This window comes from Engraulis encrasicolus, chromosome 12, assembly GCF_034702125.1.
Source record: "Engraulis encrasicolus isolate BLACKSEA-1 chromosome 12, IST_EnEncr_1.0, whole genome shotgun sequence".
NCBI lineage: Eukaryota > Metazoa > Chordata > Actinopteri > Clupeiformes > Engraulidae > Engraulis > Engraulis encrasicolus.
The window spans coordinates 22,824,776-22,842,275 of NC_085868.1; the positions used below are offsets into that span (position 1 = coordinate 22,824,776).

Genomic DNA, 17,500 nt, shown 5'->3' on the forward strand with positions numbered 1-17,500 from the left:
AGCCCCACAAGATGCCACAGCGGAGTCGAAACCCAAAGGCAGCGAGCGACACAATCGCCTTCATTCGGGTTGGCGATTCGACAGACTCATGTCGGAGCCAGAGCTGAGGGGTTCACACACACACACACACACACACACACACACACACACACACACACACACACACACACACACACACACACACACACACACACACACACACACACACACACCAAGGACCACACACACAGTGAAACACGCACGCATGCACACACGCATGCACGCACGCACACACGCACACACGCACACACACACACACACACACAGATACACACATGTAGGACCAGGCTGCATCGTGCTGTGGGCACATTTTTGTTTTTCATTGTTCACCACCTGGTGCGAGAGAGAAAGAGCGAGGGGGCGAGGCAAGGGCCCTTCTGATCTGTCTCTGAGTGTGGTGAGAGAGAGAGAGAGAGAGAGAGAGAGAGAGAGAGAGAGAGAGAGAGAGAGAGAGAGAGAGACATGGAGAGGGAGAGAGAGAGAGAGACATGGAGAGAGGGAGAGAGAGAGAGAGAGAGAGAGGGAGAGAGAGAGGGGGGGAGAGAGAGAGAGAGAGAGAGAGAGAGAGGAGAGATGGGAGAGAGAGGAATGGGGGCATGGAGAGAGGAGAGAGAGAGGAGAGGAGAGAAAGGAGGAGAGGAGAGGGAGAGAGGAGAGGAGAGAGACAGGGTGAGAGAGAGGGAGAGAGAGAGCGACAGACAGAGTCACAGAGAGAGAGAGAGAGAGAGAGAGAGAGAGAGAGAGAGAGAGAGGGAGACAGGGAGAGAGAGGGAGAGAGAGAGAGACAGGGGTCACTCCGCTGTTTGTCATCATCAATCACAAAGGGTCCTAATGGCACCCGGCTCCTATGCTACTAGTCCTCAACTCCGCTTGCTTGGGTTAGAGTGCACATTTCAGACTGCACTGTTTTTTTACCCCCTCTTTCCTCTTTCTCCTCCACTTCTTCCTGTTCTCTCTGGGAATGGACCTTTATTCCTTTTGTTCTCCGCCATCCCACCAGCCCCACTACCACCACCACCACTTCAATCCACAGTCTGCGCTTGGGACAGGAAGAACAAGTGCTTCCTATTGCACGCTCTTCCGGCCGGAAATGGAAAATTAAAATGGTGGCAGGCTTTCAGGCTTTCAGGCTTTCAGGCCGGGACGGGGCTCTCTTGACGTGGGCACTACTGGTCTGGACGCATGAGAAGGAAGAGAGCTGGTGCATTTTGTTATTATTATGTGTGTGTGTGTGCGCGTGTGTGTGTGTGTGTGTGTCCGTGTGTGTGTCCGTGTGTGTGTGTGTGTATGTGTGTGTGTGTGTGTGTGTGTGTGTGTGTGTGTGTGTGTGTGTGTGTGTGTGTGTGTGTGTGTGTGTGTGTGTGTGTGCGCGTGTGTGTTGGCTACCAGATTGTGCTGTACTGTACGCCTGTGGAAATGGAGTAGTGGGAAAATCCCCAGAACAAGAGCAGACATATGATATCGCCATAACAGCAGTTACGTCTCATGTCTGAAGACATTATCAGCCCCATTCCCAATGTACATATACATGCAACCAGGCAAGGACACACATAGTCATACACAGGCACTGAAGCACACACATGCATACACACGCACACACACACGCACACGCAAGCGCACGCGCATGCACACGCGCACACACACGCACACACACACACACATTGTGGACATATACACCCACAAACCCACACAAACCAACACAAACATGGGAACACAGACGTTTACAGACTCTCCCGGGGATGTCGCTAAGGCCCGACTTGATTGAGGATAAATACGAGAGTCACCTTTCCGCTTCATTAGGCCTAAATAAACCCTACATATAATCATTTACCAATTATGGACACCTGACCAAACAAATGGAAACTGCGCGGTCCCGGAGACGCCCCTGCTGACTCCGAAAAGCTGGAGGACATTTTCTTTTCATCACTTCTGACAGGCTGGACATCTGACATGAAGTCTTGTTTTCCCAAAGACTTCAAGGCCTCCCTGCTTCAAATCGTTTTCACGAGCAGTAAAAAAATGAAATGGCCCATAAAACGGGGGCCAAGAGACACAAATAGGAAAATCATTGCTACTTTATGATACCGTGAAAACCATTTTGAAACAACAGCGAAAAATCGTCCAGCAGCTTCTTGACGTCGTAATAGAAAGTGAACAGTGCACGTCTTGAGTATGATGTTACTGGACATTTTTGGTAAAACATTCAATTCAAGAATCTATCTCACGGTTATTAGAGTGTCATATGTTGCTTGTCTAAAGCCTTCAATGGTCCTCCTGATGTGAAATGGCGTTCAATAAGACACAGAATTGTATTGGAACGGCTCCATCTCGCAAGGCTATGGAGTAGCAGTTTGCATTTGTACTTTGGGGTGTAGTTAACTATCGATTTAGTGATTAGGGTGAGGTGGGTATATTGTTCATTGCCAGATGTTTAAACCATTAGACATGATTGAGCAGCCTCGGCCCATTTTAATAGTCTCTGTTGCACATCCAGAGAACATAGCACGATTTTGGAATGTTACAAATTGTGTTTGGTGCATAATTTATATTGTAGGGTGAAGAAGCCTTATTTATCAGATGCTTAACTGGAGGTGAGATATCAGATGTTCAAAAGGTCAGAGAATGTGCACACATCAGTATCACAGGTGCTGGACCAAACATAAGACAACTGAAAGGAAATTAAAGGTCTGCAACACTGTTTGATGCTCCCAAAATGTAATGCACTGTGATGAAGGACGGTTAGTCCGAAACGTTGTGCCATTACATTTTGGGAGCATCAAACAGTGTTGCGGACCTTCACTTTCCTTTCAAATATCAGATGTTGCCATGGGTGGTTCTAGACAGGGGCCGGGGTGGGCCAGGGCCCCTGTAGATTTCCTCCTGGCCCCTGTTGTGGCCCCTGTGCTGAACAGCTAATGACCGCGACATGATAAACATTTTTTGTATATTATATAGTCATAACGTTAAAATAAATCTCATTTTCCAATTTATGTGCCCCCCGAAAAAATAATGGCCCCACCTCAGCCCCCCTGGTGATTTCGGTCTAGAACTGCCCCTGAATGTTGCGAGGTGAAAACCTTTTTTATTTGACAGGTGAATAATCTCGTTTTCCTGAAATTTGAAAGCTGGGTAAACCCAATTCAGTCTTACCCAAACTCATCCCGCACTACACCCCTCACGCTCTTACTAACAATAAATCTGGCCACTTGACATCTAGACTGCTCTCTTACTCTGTGCGGCCGTCCAGTCTGTGTGTCTGCATGGCTGGAAGTAAGTAAGTCACTGCTAGATGCATATCTCCGAGAGGCCTTCAGTGCTATTCAAGTTCCCCTTTTTTACTTTGGGGGTCTCTGGCCTGTTGATGATCATGAAGCTGTCCTGCTCTCCATCAGTCCCCTAACTCTTCCAGAATGGAACCTTGGGCCCCGTAGCAGCCCCACTTGACAACTTGTTGCTGCGAGCGTCCGAATGGGAGAAGAAAGAAAGTCTGACTGAGCATATAATTGCTTCCTGCAAACTAGCAGCTGCTTCCCAGTCCAGTCAAGTCAAGTCAAGTCAGCCTGAGTGTGTGTGTGTGTGTGTGTGTGTGTGTGTGTGTGTGTGTGTGTGTGTGTGTGTGTGTGTGTGTGTGTGTGTGTGTGTGTGTGTGTGTGTGTGTGTGTGTGTGTGTGTGTGTGTGCGTGCGTGTGTGGTGCTTTGCATTGTGCTGTGTTACTGTTTTGTGTTGTGTTCTGTGTGTGTTTGGTGTATGGGCGGTTGTGTGTGTGTGTGTGTGTGTGTGTGTGTGTGTGTGTGTGTGTGTGTGTGTGTGTGTGTGTGTGTGTGTGTGTGTGTGTGTGTGTGTGTGTGTGTGTGTGTGTGTGTGTGTGCAGGAGTGTGTGTCTATGTTTGCTGACTGTGTGTGTGCTGAATTTCTGTGTGTCCACTTGTGTTTATACACGTGTGAGTTATTTATGTGTATGTTTGTGTTTATGCTGACTGAGTGTCTATGTGTGCGCATAATTGTGTGTGTTTGGCGTCTCCGTATGTGCCGACTGTGTGCTATGTGTATGTGTCAACTAACAGTTGTGCACACACGCGAATCTATGTGTGTGTCCCTACGTGTGTGTTCTCTTCGATTCCTGCAGCCTATTCAGCCCAATGTGCCCTTTCACACACTGTGTGTGTGTGTGTGTGTGTGTGTGCGTGCGTCCGTCTGTGTGTGTGTGTGTGTGTGTGTGTGTGTGTGTGTGTGTGTGTGTGTGTGTGTGTGTGTGTAAGTGGGGGTGACACATGCCGCCCACAGCTGAGCTGCTGAGATGAGATGGAGCTGGTTGTGTGTGTGTGTGTGTGTGTGTGTGTGTGTGTGTGTGTGTGTGTGTGTGTGTGTGTGTGTGTGTGTGTGTGTGTGTGTGTGTGTGTGTGTGTGTGTGTGTCTGTGTGTGGGAGCCTGTTGGGAATGTGCTAACATTTGGGAATGTGCTACCAAGCAGGTAGCCATGCGGCCGGCTGTCTTTGTGTTTGCCTGTCCCATTGTGAGGAAGAGGAAGCTCAGCCTGCCGCTCCTGCTGAACAGAAGAGACAGCTGCGCCGATAATGGCACTTCTGAATGAATCATTTTGTCTCCATACACTTAACACAAAACACAAGAGCTTTCAGCCCAGGAAGCTCAGGAACTCAGGAAACGACTCTTTCTCCTAGTTCTCACAGAGTCCCAATCTGCAAAAACCTGAACCTGACTGAAATTGGGGAGCGCCAAGAAGGATTGAAGAGCTTCATTGCAAAATGACATATATCCATTTTGGAACATTTTGGGGAAAATTGTCATTTTTGATTTGGGCATTCTATTGCATTGCATTGCAAAATGTATTTTATATAGGTGTTAAAAAATGTTCGAATGGCAAGAATTCACACATACTGTAGATGATAGGACTTCTGAATAGTCATTTCCAATAATAACGTGCCAAAGCAAAAAATTGTGGATACATCGTTTTGCAACAAAACTCTTAAAAGGTGGGGTTGCAGGTATGACATCACGTTGGGGGAACTCCCCCAGGATTCTAAGGTTCTACATAGACTCCTATGAGCCTGCGGAACCCCCAACGTGATGTCATAACACTGTGTGAGATTTTTAGTTGTTTATTTCCAGAATTCATGCTGCCCATTCACTAATGTTACCGTTTTCATGAATACTGTATTTACCACCAGCATCAACTTCTAAGTATCCATTATGGCTGGAAAAATTGCACTTTTCATACATGAAAAGGGGGATCCTCTCCATGGTCTGCCATTTTGAATTTCCAGAAATAGCCGTTTTTAGTTGCAAAAATGACTGTACTTGGGCCATACTAGAAAATATTTGTTTATTACTTTTTAAACTTTCATGAAAAGATCAAATTGGGCAATAGGCAGCCCAGTTTCAATGAGCAGCATAGTTGCAGTACCTTTTTTGACCATTTCCTTCACAGTGTCCCTTTAAATATAAAACGTGTAGATCACACAAATTCAAGATGACAAGAAATACAACCTTGTGACCTGTTCTCATGTAGGTTGTTTGTATAACCTGAGAAAAGTGAAATATGCACCTTTCAAATGTGTGGCTCATACATCCAAGAATGCCAGACATACAAATCTAACACAGGTTGCCTGGATAGCCTTACAAACTGGAGAATTTCATTTAAAATACAATACACGCGTCTCACAAATCTAAGCGTACAATACATGCTAAATGTATTCTAGACATGCACTGAAAATAATTACCATGGCCAGGAGACTGATCGTGGCCAAACTAAATGAACATTCACCTCACAATCTGCATGTGTAAGACTCTGTGGGGATATGCTGACTGATTTTGGGTAGTACCTCTCTGGTACGGCTCTACAAAACGATAAATTAAGCATGACATTAAACATTTCCAAGCTCTGGAACTGGGCTCGGAGAAGTGCAGTAATTGCTACGTGTGAAAAGAGCTCCAATTTGCACTTAAAGTGCTTGTCTGACATTCTTTGGATTCTTTGGGACTGTGGTTATCTGCTGAGTCAGTAATACTCGTGCAAATCTACACACGTGTGTGTAGTGTGTGTATGTGTGTGCGTGTGTGTGTTGTGTGCGTGCATCTGCACTCCCCTTCTTCATGCTTTATAGTGTGGACGTTGATTTTCTTCCTCTCTGTACATCCCCGCTGAACTCATTTATCTGAGCACAATGTCCACCAGTGTAAATCTACACACACATCTCAGTCAGGCCACGAAATGAGAAAGGGACACTCCGCTTCCTAACTGAGATAAGAAGATGAGGAGGAATGTTTCCTGTATGCTGTAGAACATCATTTCACTACTTGCTGAAAAATTGTCACTACAACGAGAGCAAGTTACATGCATGGAGCATTCTGATTTCAAATGAAATGTATTCGTTTTAAAAACAAGTTCCGGAATATTTTGTTTTCATGTGCGGACCTGCAACTGGGATGTTTCCACAACACACGGCCACATTCAGAATGAACCATGAGTTTGCACTACACCCGTGCACAAACCACATACTGCCACCACTGCATTTAAAATATACTAAAAAAATATTCCTTCCATGCAGTTGCGCTCTATGACCCCATTACTGTGACGTTACAAGCATTCTTTACTATCACATTACAACGTCGTCATTGCCACCCCATTTGTAAAAATGTACAATAGGCGTGAGGTCTTAAAGAATCAAGTGTCTTAACTTCACGACGTGCTGCTTCTTCTCTGTCTGTCCAGGATCTGACCCCTCAAGGGCCGACCCCTATACACCCACTTCCCCAGGGACCAGTCAACCCCTTCACACGCATGCACGCACGCACGCACGCACGCACGCGCGCACACACACACACACACACACACACACACACACACACACACGCACACGCGCACACACACACGCACACGCGCACACACACACACACACACACACGCACACACGCGCACACACACACACACACACAGACAAAGTCCCTAGGGACTGAATGCACGTGCAACACACACACACACACACACACACACACACACACACACACACACACACACACACACACACACACACACACACACACACACACACACACACACACACACACACACACACACACACACACACACACAAACTCTGCCGCCACCCCAGGTGCAGTGGGTTAGATAAGGTGACCTGAGAGGAGCGAGGGGCTGCTGCTGCTGCTGCTGCTGCTCCTGCCTAGTGCCTGCACAGCAGACAGACGGATTGCAGTGCAGTGCTGACCTGCTGAAAGCTGTGCAAGACGAACGATCCCCTCTACTCAGCCTTTTATGAGGAAACCACTACTCCCTCGTGGCACATGTGCGGTGTACACACACACACACACACACACACACACACACACACACACACACACACACACACACACACACACACACACACACACACACACACACACACACACACACACACACACAAGGGTGGATACACACACACACACACACACGCACGCACGCACGCACACACGCATGCACGCAGATGCACACACACGGACACACACACACACACACACACACACACACACACACACACACACACACACACACACACACAGACACACACACACACACACACACACACACACACACAGGACAGAGAGCCACACAAGCACACACTGTGACACACACTGTGACACGCACGCACACACATGTGCAGTGCATGCAGTCAATGATATCTCTATATCTTGACATTCCACTTTTGTAGTAGTAGCTTCAAAAAGAATTTATGAGAATTTATGAGAGATGGCAGAGATATGAGAGATTAAAGAGGAGAACATTAAAGAGAGTAATAGATTTCTGTCTGCTCAGAGAAGAAGAGCTCATTGTCTCCCCCCCCATTCAAAGATATTCACATACAGTATTCTGTGGCATGTAGACAACTACTAACACTAATGACTTCAATTAAAAACTGTTATACATAGCAAGGAGAACAACAAACAGACACTACAAATGTTTGCACCTTTGTGTTGCGTCTGGCATTCCTAAAGTGGCCCAACGTCTGTTTCTGGTTGAGTCGCTGTAAGCTCCTGAAGGCTACACTACTCTCAGAACACAGGCACGCATCCAAACATTTACTGGCAAGAGAACAGAAACTGTGCATTGACATGCATTGTACTGTACACACGTCCTCCTCAAATATTACACTAATACCCCCAAATTGTGCTGTCAACTTGTCCAACAAACATTAATGGGGAACATGACAAGCAGGGCCAATAAAGTAGTGAATCACGAGCCTTATCTAGAGAGGGGATCTGGACTTGTTTGCATTAGGCCTTGATGTTTTTTTCTGGTCTGTGTATGTGTGTGTGTGTGTGTGTGTGTGTGTGTGTGTGTGTGTGTGTGTGTGTGTGTGTGTGTGTGTGTGTGTGTGTGTGTGTGTGTGTGTGTGTGTGTGTGTGTTGTGTGTGTGAATCTGCACTCCCTATCTTCATGCTTTATAGTGTGGACGTTGATTTTCTTCCTCTCGGTACATCCCCGCAGAACTCATTTATCTGAGCACAATGTCCTGGAATTTTAGTACTCCAAAAAAATCAGGGGAAAACAAAACTATATGCATGTGTTCAGAAACAGTCTCTCTGATTCACCACATGTTCACCAGGACTCTACTTCCTCTGTGCGCTGAGCAGGGCTCAGATGTCATCTCCAATATTACCTCTCTGCTGGGTCAACAAGGCACAGAGGTGCAGGCAGAGGCCTTCAAGATGCCGCCACACAGGGCTGGACCAAGACCAAAGAAACGTCCGGGGCATTTTTGGAAGAATCTCTATCTGTATCTGTATACAGGATGCACCTATCAGCCGCCCCATCTAAATTGTGGGCTGGTCTCTAGGGGGAAATATTGAAACAAACAAACAAACAAACAAACAACAAACAAACCAACCAACCAAGAGCACTGTCGGCCCACCGGGAAAATACCCTGTAGACCAGCTTACTAGTCCATCCCTGTGTTTCACAGTGTCGAGTGTGGAAGTCACCGGGTCAGGAAGAGAGGAGCTCCAACTCGTCAATAACGCTTTCAGTGCGCTTGGATTGATTGGTCGTGCTGTCGGCAGGTCGCGTGCGACAACTGAGTAATTGCAGACAACTGAGATTAAAAGCATCGCCCCACACACTCTTGCCTGGACCCCCCAAAAAAGACAGCAGTTGGAAAAGAAGACATGCTACTTTTGAAGATTGCAGCAAGGCCAAAATACAAATGTTTTCTCCTCGGTAGTCTTATAGAACTAGTGATGTGACGGAGTGGTTTCTTTGATCTGATTGGGGGTCCTCCGGTTGCAATCAAGAAAACTTCAAGAGTGGAATCCATCGGGAGCAGAAGAGTTCCATCTCGTCAATAGCACTCTTGGTGCTCTTGAATTGATTGGTCATGCTATCAGGAGGCCGAGGTTGACAGCTGAGCCACCGGCCAAAAGCGTGTTGGTGGCCCGGCTGCCTTTTTCGTGACTTCTTACACTAACATTCCTGATACATTTCCACTAAGGCCTACATCTCTGAAGGTGGTCAGAGACACGGCAGATATAACTCCAGGGCGGAATACTAGAGCTATTATTCAGGGTAACCCTACACCTTTTTAAGGATTCTGTACGTAATGAACATGGGAATCGGTATGGCTGACTATTGGTATGACCATCTGCTGGTAGGTTACATTACATTGCATGCAGCAGACATTTTTATTCTGAGGGTATAGGGTACACTCTGCAGAAGGCGTATATAGTTCCTAAAGCAATTCGCGGTTTGGTGCATAACTGATTGATTTCAACCAGTAATCCTTCAATCCGCAAATTAAGTAACATAATGCTCTGGCCAGTTGTAATAGAAGGGAATCGCCCTCCTCACAAAAGGAGAATGCGTCAAGTGTGGAATCCATCAAGAAAAAAAAAAAAAGAGTTCCATCCCACCACTAATGCTTTAGGTGCAGTTGGATTGATTGGTCATGCTGTCAGACCACAGAGCGCAACTGAGTTATTGCAAACACCTGAGACTGAAGGAAATCACCCCATCCTGACCAGACAGCTATTAACCCTTTGAGGAGCATGTTCACATAGTAAATTTGATTATAAATTTAGCCATTTGCATTATGATATTTCAACACAAAGTTTAAAGGGACACTGTGCAGGAAATGGTCAAAAAAGGTTCTGCAACTATGCTGCTTATTGAAATTGGGCTGCCTATTGCCAAATTTGATCTTTACATGAACGTATTAAACAAATATTTTCTAGTATGGTTCAAGTACAGTCATTTTTGCAGCTAAAAATGGCTATTTTTGGAAATTCAAAATGGCGGACCATGGAGAAGATCCCCCCTTTTCATGTATGAAAAGTGCAATTTTTACAGTCATAATGAATACTTAGAAATTGATGATGGTGGTAAGTATTCATGAAAAAGGTAACATTAGTGAATGGGCAGCATGAATTCTGGAAATAAACAACTAAAAATCTCACACAGTGTCCCTTTAAAGAGTTGTAGAGTGGTCAAATAAAATTCTACAAGACTGAGAAAAGTAAGCTACTTAGTCGTCAAAGGGAAAACAACTGGATTTAGATAGACACACAAAAGTGGTTCCACACGCTTCTGTTTCTTCATCTGGTGCATCACAACGGGATTTAGATTCACTTTTACTTTCTGGGACCAACCCGTGTTCGATTCCCGGCCCGGGTCATTCGCCTACCCCTCCCCATCTCTCTCCCCATTTGCTTCCTGTCCACGTCTCAAACTGTCCTGTCGTCAATAAAGTTGTAAAAGACCAAAAAAAAAGATAGACTTTTACTCTCTGAACCCTGGATGTCTCTATCTGGTTAGCAAAGAAGGCTGCCTTTCACTAGCTTACTGGTTGTTTTACTTTAAATCATCTAAGTCCGCAGCAAAAATGAAGAGGCTCTTTCCTCAGAAGCTTCATGAAAGGGTGCCGGTAGTTATTTAGCGCAATCCTGCTAGCAAACAAACACCCCATCGACAACAAACATGGTGAAAATGTAACCTGTGTGGCAAAGGTAATAGGGTAACCTTAATGAAGTGGCTGCTCTCAGTTCCCAAAGAGCAAAGTGAACTTCTGTCACAAGTGACACTGCTCTATTCACTGAAGGAGCCACTCTGTTGGCAAACAAAGAACCAAACATTAACCAGAAACAGACACGACTCGGTCGACGGTCAGACAAGACACAGTCATCTGCGCCAGACAAGGCCTGTGGTTTATCGCTGTTGAGGGACAGAGGTGATGATCATCTCCAGGGACTAATGAGAAGGGTGAAGCTCCCATAACAGCAAAGGGCAAGCAGCTCCAGCAAGACTGGCCTTGACCCTGGAGCAGCAAGCAGCGAGCAGAGAGGAACACAGGTTTATCATTACTCTCAATGGAGCAGCCGACAGGGTGGGGCAAATAGGTCAGTTGCCCCAGGCCCAGGGAGAGAGGTGAAACCCGAATTGAGTCGTCATTACATCGTGTGTATTGAGAGGAGGGGGCCCTATCAGATGACTTTGTCCAAGGCCCCAATTAAAGCTGTCAGCGGCCCTGACTCTCCCAGTCGCCCCCAGTCCAGACAGCAGTGTCAACACACACAGACAGCAGACACAGACACAGACAGCAGTCTGTATGTCCTACCTGCCATAGTGCCCATAGTCCATGTATGTGGTGTTTCAAGCCTTACAAGCGGCTTTGAGTACCAAGAAAAGCACTATATAAAACCGATCTATCATTATTATTATTACAAACTAATTTTGAAAGCCTTTGACAATTGTTTTTGAAAGTCCTTCATTAGTTCATTAATTTATACTGTATAAGTCAGGATTCTACAATCTACAATGTAAACGGGCCAGTATGAGTTTCACAGAGCTGTGTCATAGAACGTTTTTTCAGTGCTTCAAATAACCACCAAGGCAGGTGTTCTGTACAAAATCATTTGACAATGATTTACTGTATGACTTGAGCCACTCAACAGCCAAATGCAAATATAAACAACAAAGAAGAAAGGCTCTTTCTCGAAATGTGTTAGCGCAGCTCAAGTGTTGTTGTCCAAGCAACAGTACAGTATATCTTTTTTTTAACGGTACAATAATGTTTCCAAAAGTATTTCAGTGGTTCATCGAAATGGTAATAGAGTAAATGTCATTTCTGAAAACGCTTAGTCACCCTCCAATGGTTGTTATTTCACAAAGTAGATTCGGAGGAGTGAGTCCTCTCTCTGTAATTCAAATGACATAAAAGTCTGTTTCCAGCCTGTTAGGCAGCCGTAGATGAAGACCACTTAGCATTACTTTAAAGCTGACTCACTGACAGCCAGTTGTTTGTTGTAAAAAGAATAATGATTAGCCATCTTCTTCTTCTTCATGTCTGTGTCAGAGCAATTCCATTGAACAACATTTTCAGTGCTGTACATATTATAATGCAGTACATAATGGTTAAACACAGAATTTCCTCTCCCCATAGAACCATTCAGAAATAATTTAAAAAGCCCCTTTATGTAGCCTTATAATGCCTGCGGCTTCACCAGTGAAATCCTGTCCTAGTCACTGAAAAGTATTTACTATCATAGTACTACACTACGATAAGGCTTTGATAATGCATTACATCTTGGTCATTGCCATTTTGGTAACAGCAAAGTTGTAACAAAGGCCATATCTTATCAAAGCCACTTCTGACAGAGGGTCTATTCCAGTAAAAGTGTAATAATTAGCTGCACGTTTGTTGACTCACCTCTGTAAATCTTGGCTCCCTGCACCACAGAGGGAAGAAAGTTGCTTGGAGTCATTTTCCAGCCCTTCTCAGCCTCCTGAGGGAACGAAAACAAGTGTGTGTTTTTTATCTCAATACACTCTGGACTGTCGCAACAGGATTTATCACATTCTTTCAATGTTAGTGTAAATGTCCGCTACCTTCATGAAATAAGCAAATGTTTTTCTTGTCTGAATTCAAAAAGAAACTCATGAAAACGGGGAAATATTTAGATGGTCCTATTCACACCCTTCTACGAATAATATTTTTATTTCCATTTCATTGAATTTACAGCATCTTTGAAGACCTCATGTCGACATTTCAATTGATTTTTTAGGGGACAAAAGTTTTTGTTGTCTCTGTCAACGGAGTGGATCCACAGTAGAGTGGAGCCGTGAATCTGTACAGATAATTTATGGACTGTAGTGTTTTCCTTTGCTTCCCATCAGGGAAAACCGCATTAAATTCAAATCATTTTTTAAGTCCAAAGTACACTCTTGGATGTTTGTGGTAGGCTAACTGTCATCCATCGGGGGGAAAGGGTGACAATGTTTTTAGTAGAAACCAACCAAATCTGGTGTGACATGCTTTACAAGGCCCGTTGGTTTCAGGCACGTTTCACCATTGGTGGTTAATCGCTCCCTGGTGGGACCGAAAGCCACACACACACACACACACACACACACACACACACACACACACACACACACACACACACACACACACACACACACACACACACACACACACACACACACACACACACACACACACACACACACTGAAACAAGCAGGATCGTTAGAGTAATATAGCAAAGGTGATGGATGGTAGTTCTCATGAAAGGAGACAGAAGTGTTTCCTTGTGAATCTTAAAGCTAATAGGCAGACAGAGAAAGACAGGGGGGAGAGAGAGAGAGAGAGAGAGAGAGAGAGAGAGAGAGAGAGAGAGAGAGAGAGAGAGAGAGAGAGAGAGAGATGGAGACAGAGAAAGTCATTAAAGTGTGAAAGGCGTGTCAAGGTTTAATTCAATTGATCTCACATTACATCATTCCTCAGTTAGGACAAAATCCACAAGCGTTTGCTTTCTTTTCACTGAGTTGCTTTGAACTTCTTCAGACGTGTTTGTTTGTATTCTCCCTGTTTGGAAAAGCCGGATTTTCAGGCATTATGGGTTCACTTACAAGGACAGATTTTATAATCCCACTTAATCAGACATTCTCACGATTAGTTTTATTAAGCAATGTTTTAATTACGTATTAGACATTCTCACGATTAGTTTTAGTGTGCAATGTTTTAATAGAATTGCTTTGAAATTTGTTCTTTTTTGTGTTTCTTAATGTTTTTTGTAATGGGAGTGTTGTTGCATCGAAAACAATGTTTTTTTTCCTCTTCTGGAGTATTAAATAGGAGACCTCTCCTCTGTGGAAGAATCTGAAGTTCTTCATTAGACCTCATTAGAGTTTCCTTGTTTTGCTCGAAAAATGTTGCCCACACTGCAGATAGTATAATAAGGTGAACCAGCACACAAAGCTTCTATTCTCCAGGGGCAACATAGTACTGTGTCGTTCTTTGTCTCTTTCTTTCTATCTCTTTCTCTCTTTCTGTGCGTCTTTCTCTTCTCTCTCTCTCTCTCTCTCTCTCTCTCTCTCTCTCTCTCTCTCTCTCTCTCTATTTCAGCTAATGTCCCTCTCTCCCCCTCTGTCCTTCTTTTAGAATTTCTCTCTCTCTCTCTCTCTCTCTCTCTCTCTCTCTCTCTCTCTCTCTCTCTCTCTCTCTCTCTCTCTTTCCCCCTGCACTTTGCAAGCTCTCCTGGATGTAGATGTTGTTTTGTGACCGGCACAGTCCTGAACTGAGGCATTTGAGAGGGGGCAAAAGAGAGCTGGGCTGTTGGCTCTTTCCCTGCTGTGTAGTGTAGTGCTGCCTGTCTGTACTTGTTTAGGGTAATGCCCTATACTTATGCCTCACTTCATCACTGAGACAAGGTGACACAGGCTGCCTCCGCACTGACACGAGTGAAACTGACATGTTTACGCGTAGCTGGTTTGGTCAGTTCAAATGGGGGGGTGGTGGTGGTGGGTGGGGGGGGGGGGGGGTGACACACGTTGTGATTTATTTGTTTTTCTAAGATATGAAGTGAGGGGTCAGCCAAACTAATTGATCATAGTGCTTCTAATATTAGAAAGAGGAATAAACACATGATTTTTTTTAGACATGAAATGCTTTAACAAAATAAATAACCCTGCCTGACCAAAACTAGTTTGATAGTTTTTATAAAAACCTCCTTTATTTCTACCCAGCGCATATTAGTTCAAATACACATACATATGCACACTTCAATTCATTCATATTCATGAATTTATGTGCTTTTCCAAAGAAAGAGTCCAGTTCCACATGGATGATTAAGGTAATACCTCAAGCAAGTGTCTAAAGTATCCTGTGGAATCATCTTTCTTTCCGACTTAGCAATGAGTAATGTTGAGATCTGTGGCCTGGCCTGCATGTGATCTAGTGTCTGTCATTGCTAAAATCATCCATATGCAGCTCCACTTGAGCAGAGCATGGTGGAGAGGGTACAGCAAATCCCTCCACTGATTACGTGTATTGAATGTCTCTTGTGCATCTTTGCTATGTAATCTACATGTTGCTATGTTCTCATTGTTGTTGTTGTTCCTTTATGGATGTCTATCCTTCAGAATCTGTAGTCCTCACTCAGGGTCAAGGACTGCAGAATCAAGGCCAGCTGTGCGATTTCTCCTCTACCTGATGATGTGCATTGAAACATCAGCCACCGGCCCTTCTATGGCCATCCGGTAGAGCACTCGCCTGCCATGCGGCTGACCCTGGTTCGATTCCCGGCCCGGGTCCTTTGCCGACCCCTCCCCGTCTGTCTGCCCATTCACTTCCTCTCTACCTCATACTGTTCTGTCCATAATAAAGTCTAAAAAGACCCCCCAAAAAAAACCATCAGCCATCAGTATGCTGAGTGCTCTGGGTCTAGTCGAAGACGTAGCCCAGCTTGTCTTTTTTTAAATGAAAAATGTTTATTAAGGAAAGAAAATACATTCAACAGAACTTCAAAAAGAGCAGCTTGTCTTGATGGGTATTTTCATGTTTATGTGTATATTGTCATGCTCCTGAAATACATAGTGTGTAATGCAGGTGCATTAAGAAGCACTGTGAATCCAGATCATATGCATAACCGGTACATATGGCTTTAACAATAAAGGTTACTTTGACCTTGATTACGATGGTGGAAAGAATGTATGTCAACCCGAAGGCCAGGCCTATATCTCTCTTCTGTTCCCACTGCCACTGGATTTAACAGCCACTACTCTGCTCCAAAGGCGGACCTATAGTGGGGGCGAGCAGGGCATTTGCCCTGGGGCCCAGGCCCCTCCTATATTGGTGGTGGGGGTCCTATTGTGACCTTGGCAGAGTGTATGGGGGGGCTCTATAAGTGTCTTGCCCTGGGGCCCCGTGTGCATTTGTTCCGCCACTGCTCTGCTCCTTACCTCTCCTTCGCTTTTCTCCTTCGTTCGCCTCGCTTTTCCCTTTTTGTCTTTCTTCTTTTCCTTTTTTTCGTTTCCAGACTTCTTGTCCTTTTTTCCTTTTGCTTTTTTCTTCTTCTCCTTCTCCTCCTCCTTGGCGGCCAATTCAGCGGCGACCTTCACCAAACACACAGTGAAGTTGCTTCATGAAAAAAAATAACACTCTGAGAGGCAAAGAGAAATGCTAAGTCATGAAAATGCACTTGTGAAAATCTGTTTTGATGAGCACCTGTTGTTACTGTTAGCTTGCACACATACGCAGTTCTCGTACTGTCAATTTCACATTTACCAAAGCTTATTATCTCACCAAGGTGATCAGGTCTTCTCTCATACCTGATCCGGTGTTTTCTGAGCGAATATCAACGCCGAACCTCCGTCTTCCACGCTGGGGTAGTCTGGAAACTTGCCCGTCGCATCTCTGCAATCGGAGCCACATAAGAAAGGAGACAAAAAGGGTTGGCGTCTGCGCCTTAACTTTGAATCGTGTGTTGCTTTGTGCGACTGCTCACCAAAAGTAGCGATACTAAGACAGTCCAAAAAGATGAGGCGCACACAAGGCTTTCAAGTTCAAAATGTGTATTGTAGCCGATAAGTTACAAAAGAAGTCATCGAAAAAAGCTAGAGCTACAGACATTTCGGACCTAGTCCATTATCAATGTCTCCAGTGAGCCGCATAAGAAAGAGCATGTTTCTGAGCAGAGCTCGGGCCAAGTATGGAAGGGCATCATTTGTTACAGGAGCCCTCTGTAGTTTCAGGATATTTATTGGCACCTTAATTAGCCTCTTCTTATTTTTATTTCAGACACTTCTTGTATATAAGCACTTTCCATTGGTTATTATTGTTTTTTAAGTGCTTCACAGATTACACTGTTTCTATGTTTATTTTTTATTATTTTTTTGTTGTCTTTGTGTGTCTTAAGGGGTCCTCAAGTCCTTTTATCTGCCTGTCCAGCACTTTGGTCAGCTATCTTGTTGTATTTTAAAGTGCTCTATAAATAAACTTTGACTTGACTTTTGACTTGACTAATGAAGGACAGAGAAAGGAGGCCGAGTCCAAAAGAAATGCTGCTGGTGCAAAATCTAGCATGCCAGTCTGCACTGTGTTTGATGAATGAATGAATTAAGGAATGAATTTATTTAGTCTATTAGATGTACAAACATTGTACAGCAACAATGACCTAAC

At 44.6% G+C, this 17,500-nt stretch overlaps 1 protein-coding gene across 1 annotated transcript in view; it reads right to left on the reverse strand.

Moving 5' to 3' along the window:
• Positions 1-17,500, reverse strand: part of iqca1 (IQ motif containing with AAA domain 1) — a 110,883-nt gene that overhangs the window by 70,680 nt on the left and 22,703 nt on the right. Inside the window, exons 8-10 of the mRNA XM_063211859.1 lie at positions 16,651-16,735; positions 16,282-16,434; positions 12,751-12,826 (exon numbers count right to left, since the gene is read on the reverse strand). Of these exons, the coding sequence (XP_063067929.1) occupies positions 12,751-12,826; positions 16,282-16,434; positions 16,651-16,735 (314 nt within the window). The remainder of the gene's footprint in view (positions 1-12,750; positions 12,827-16,281; positions 16,435-16,650; positions 16,736-17,500) is intronic.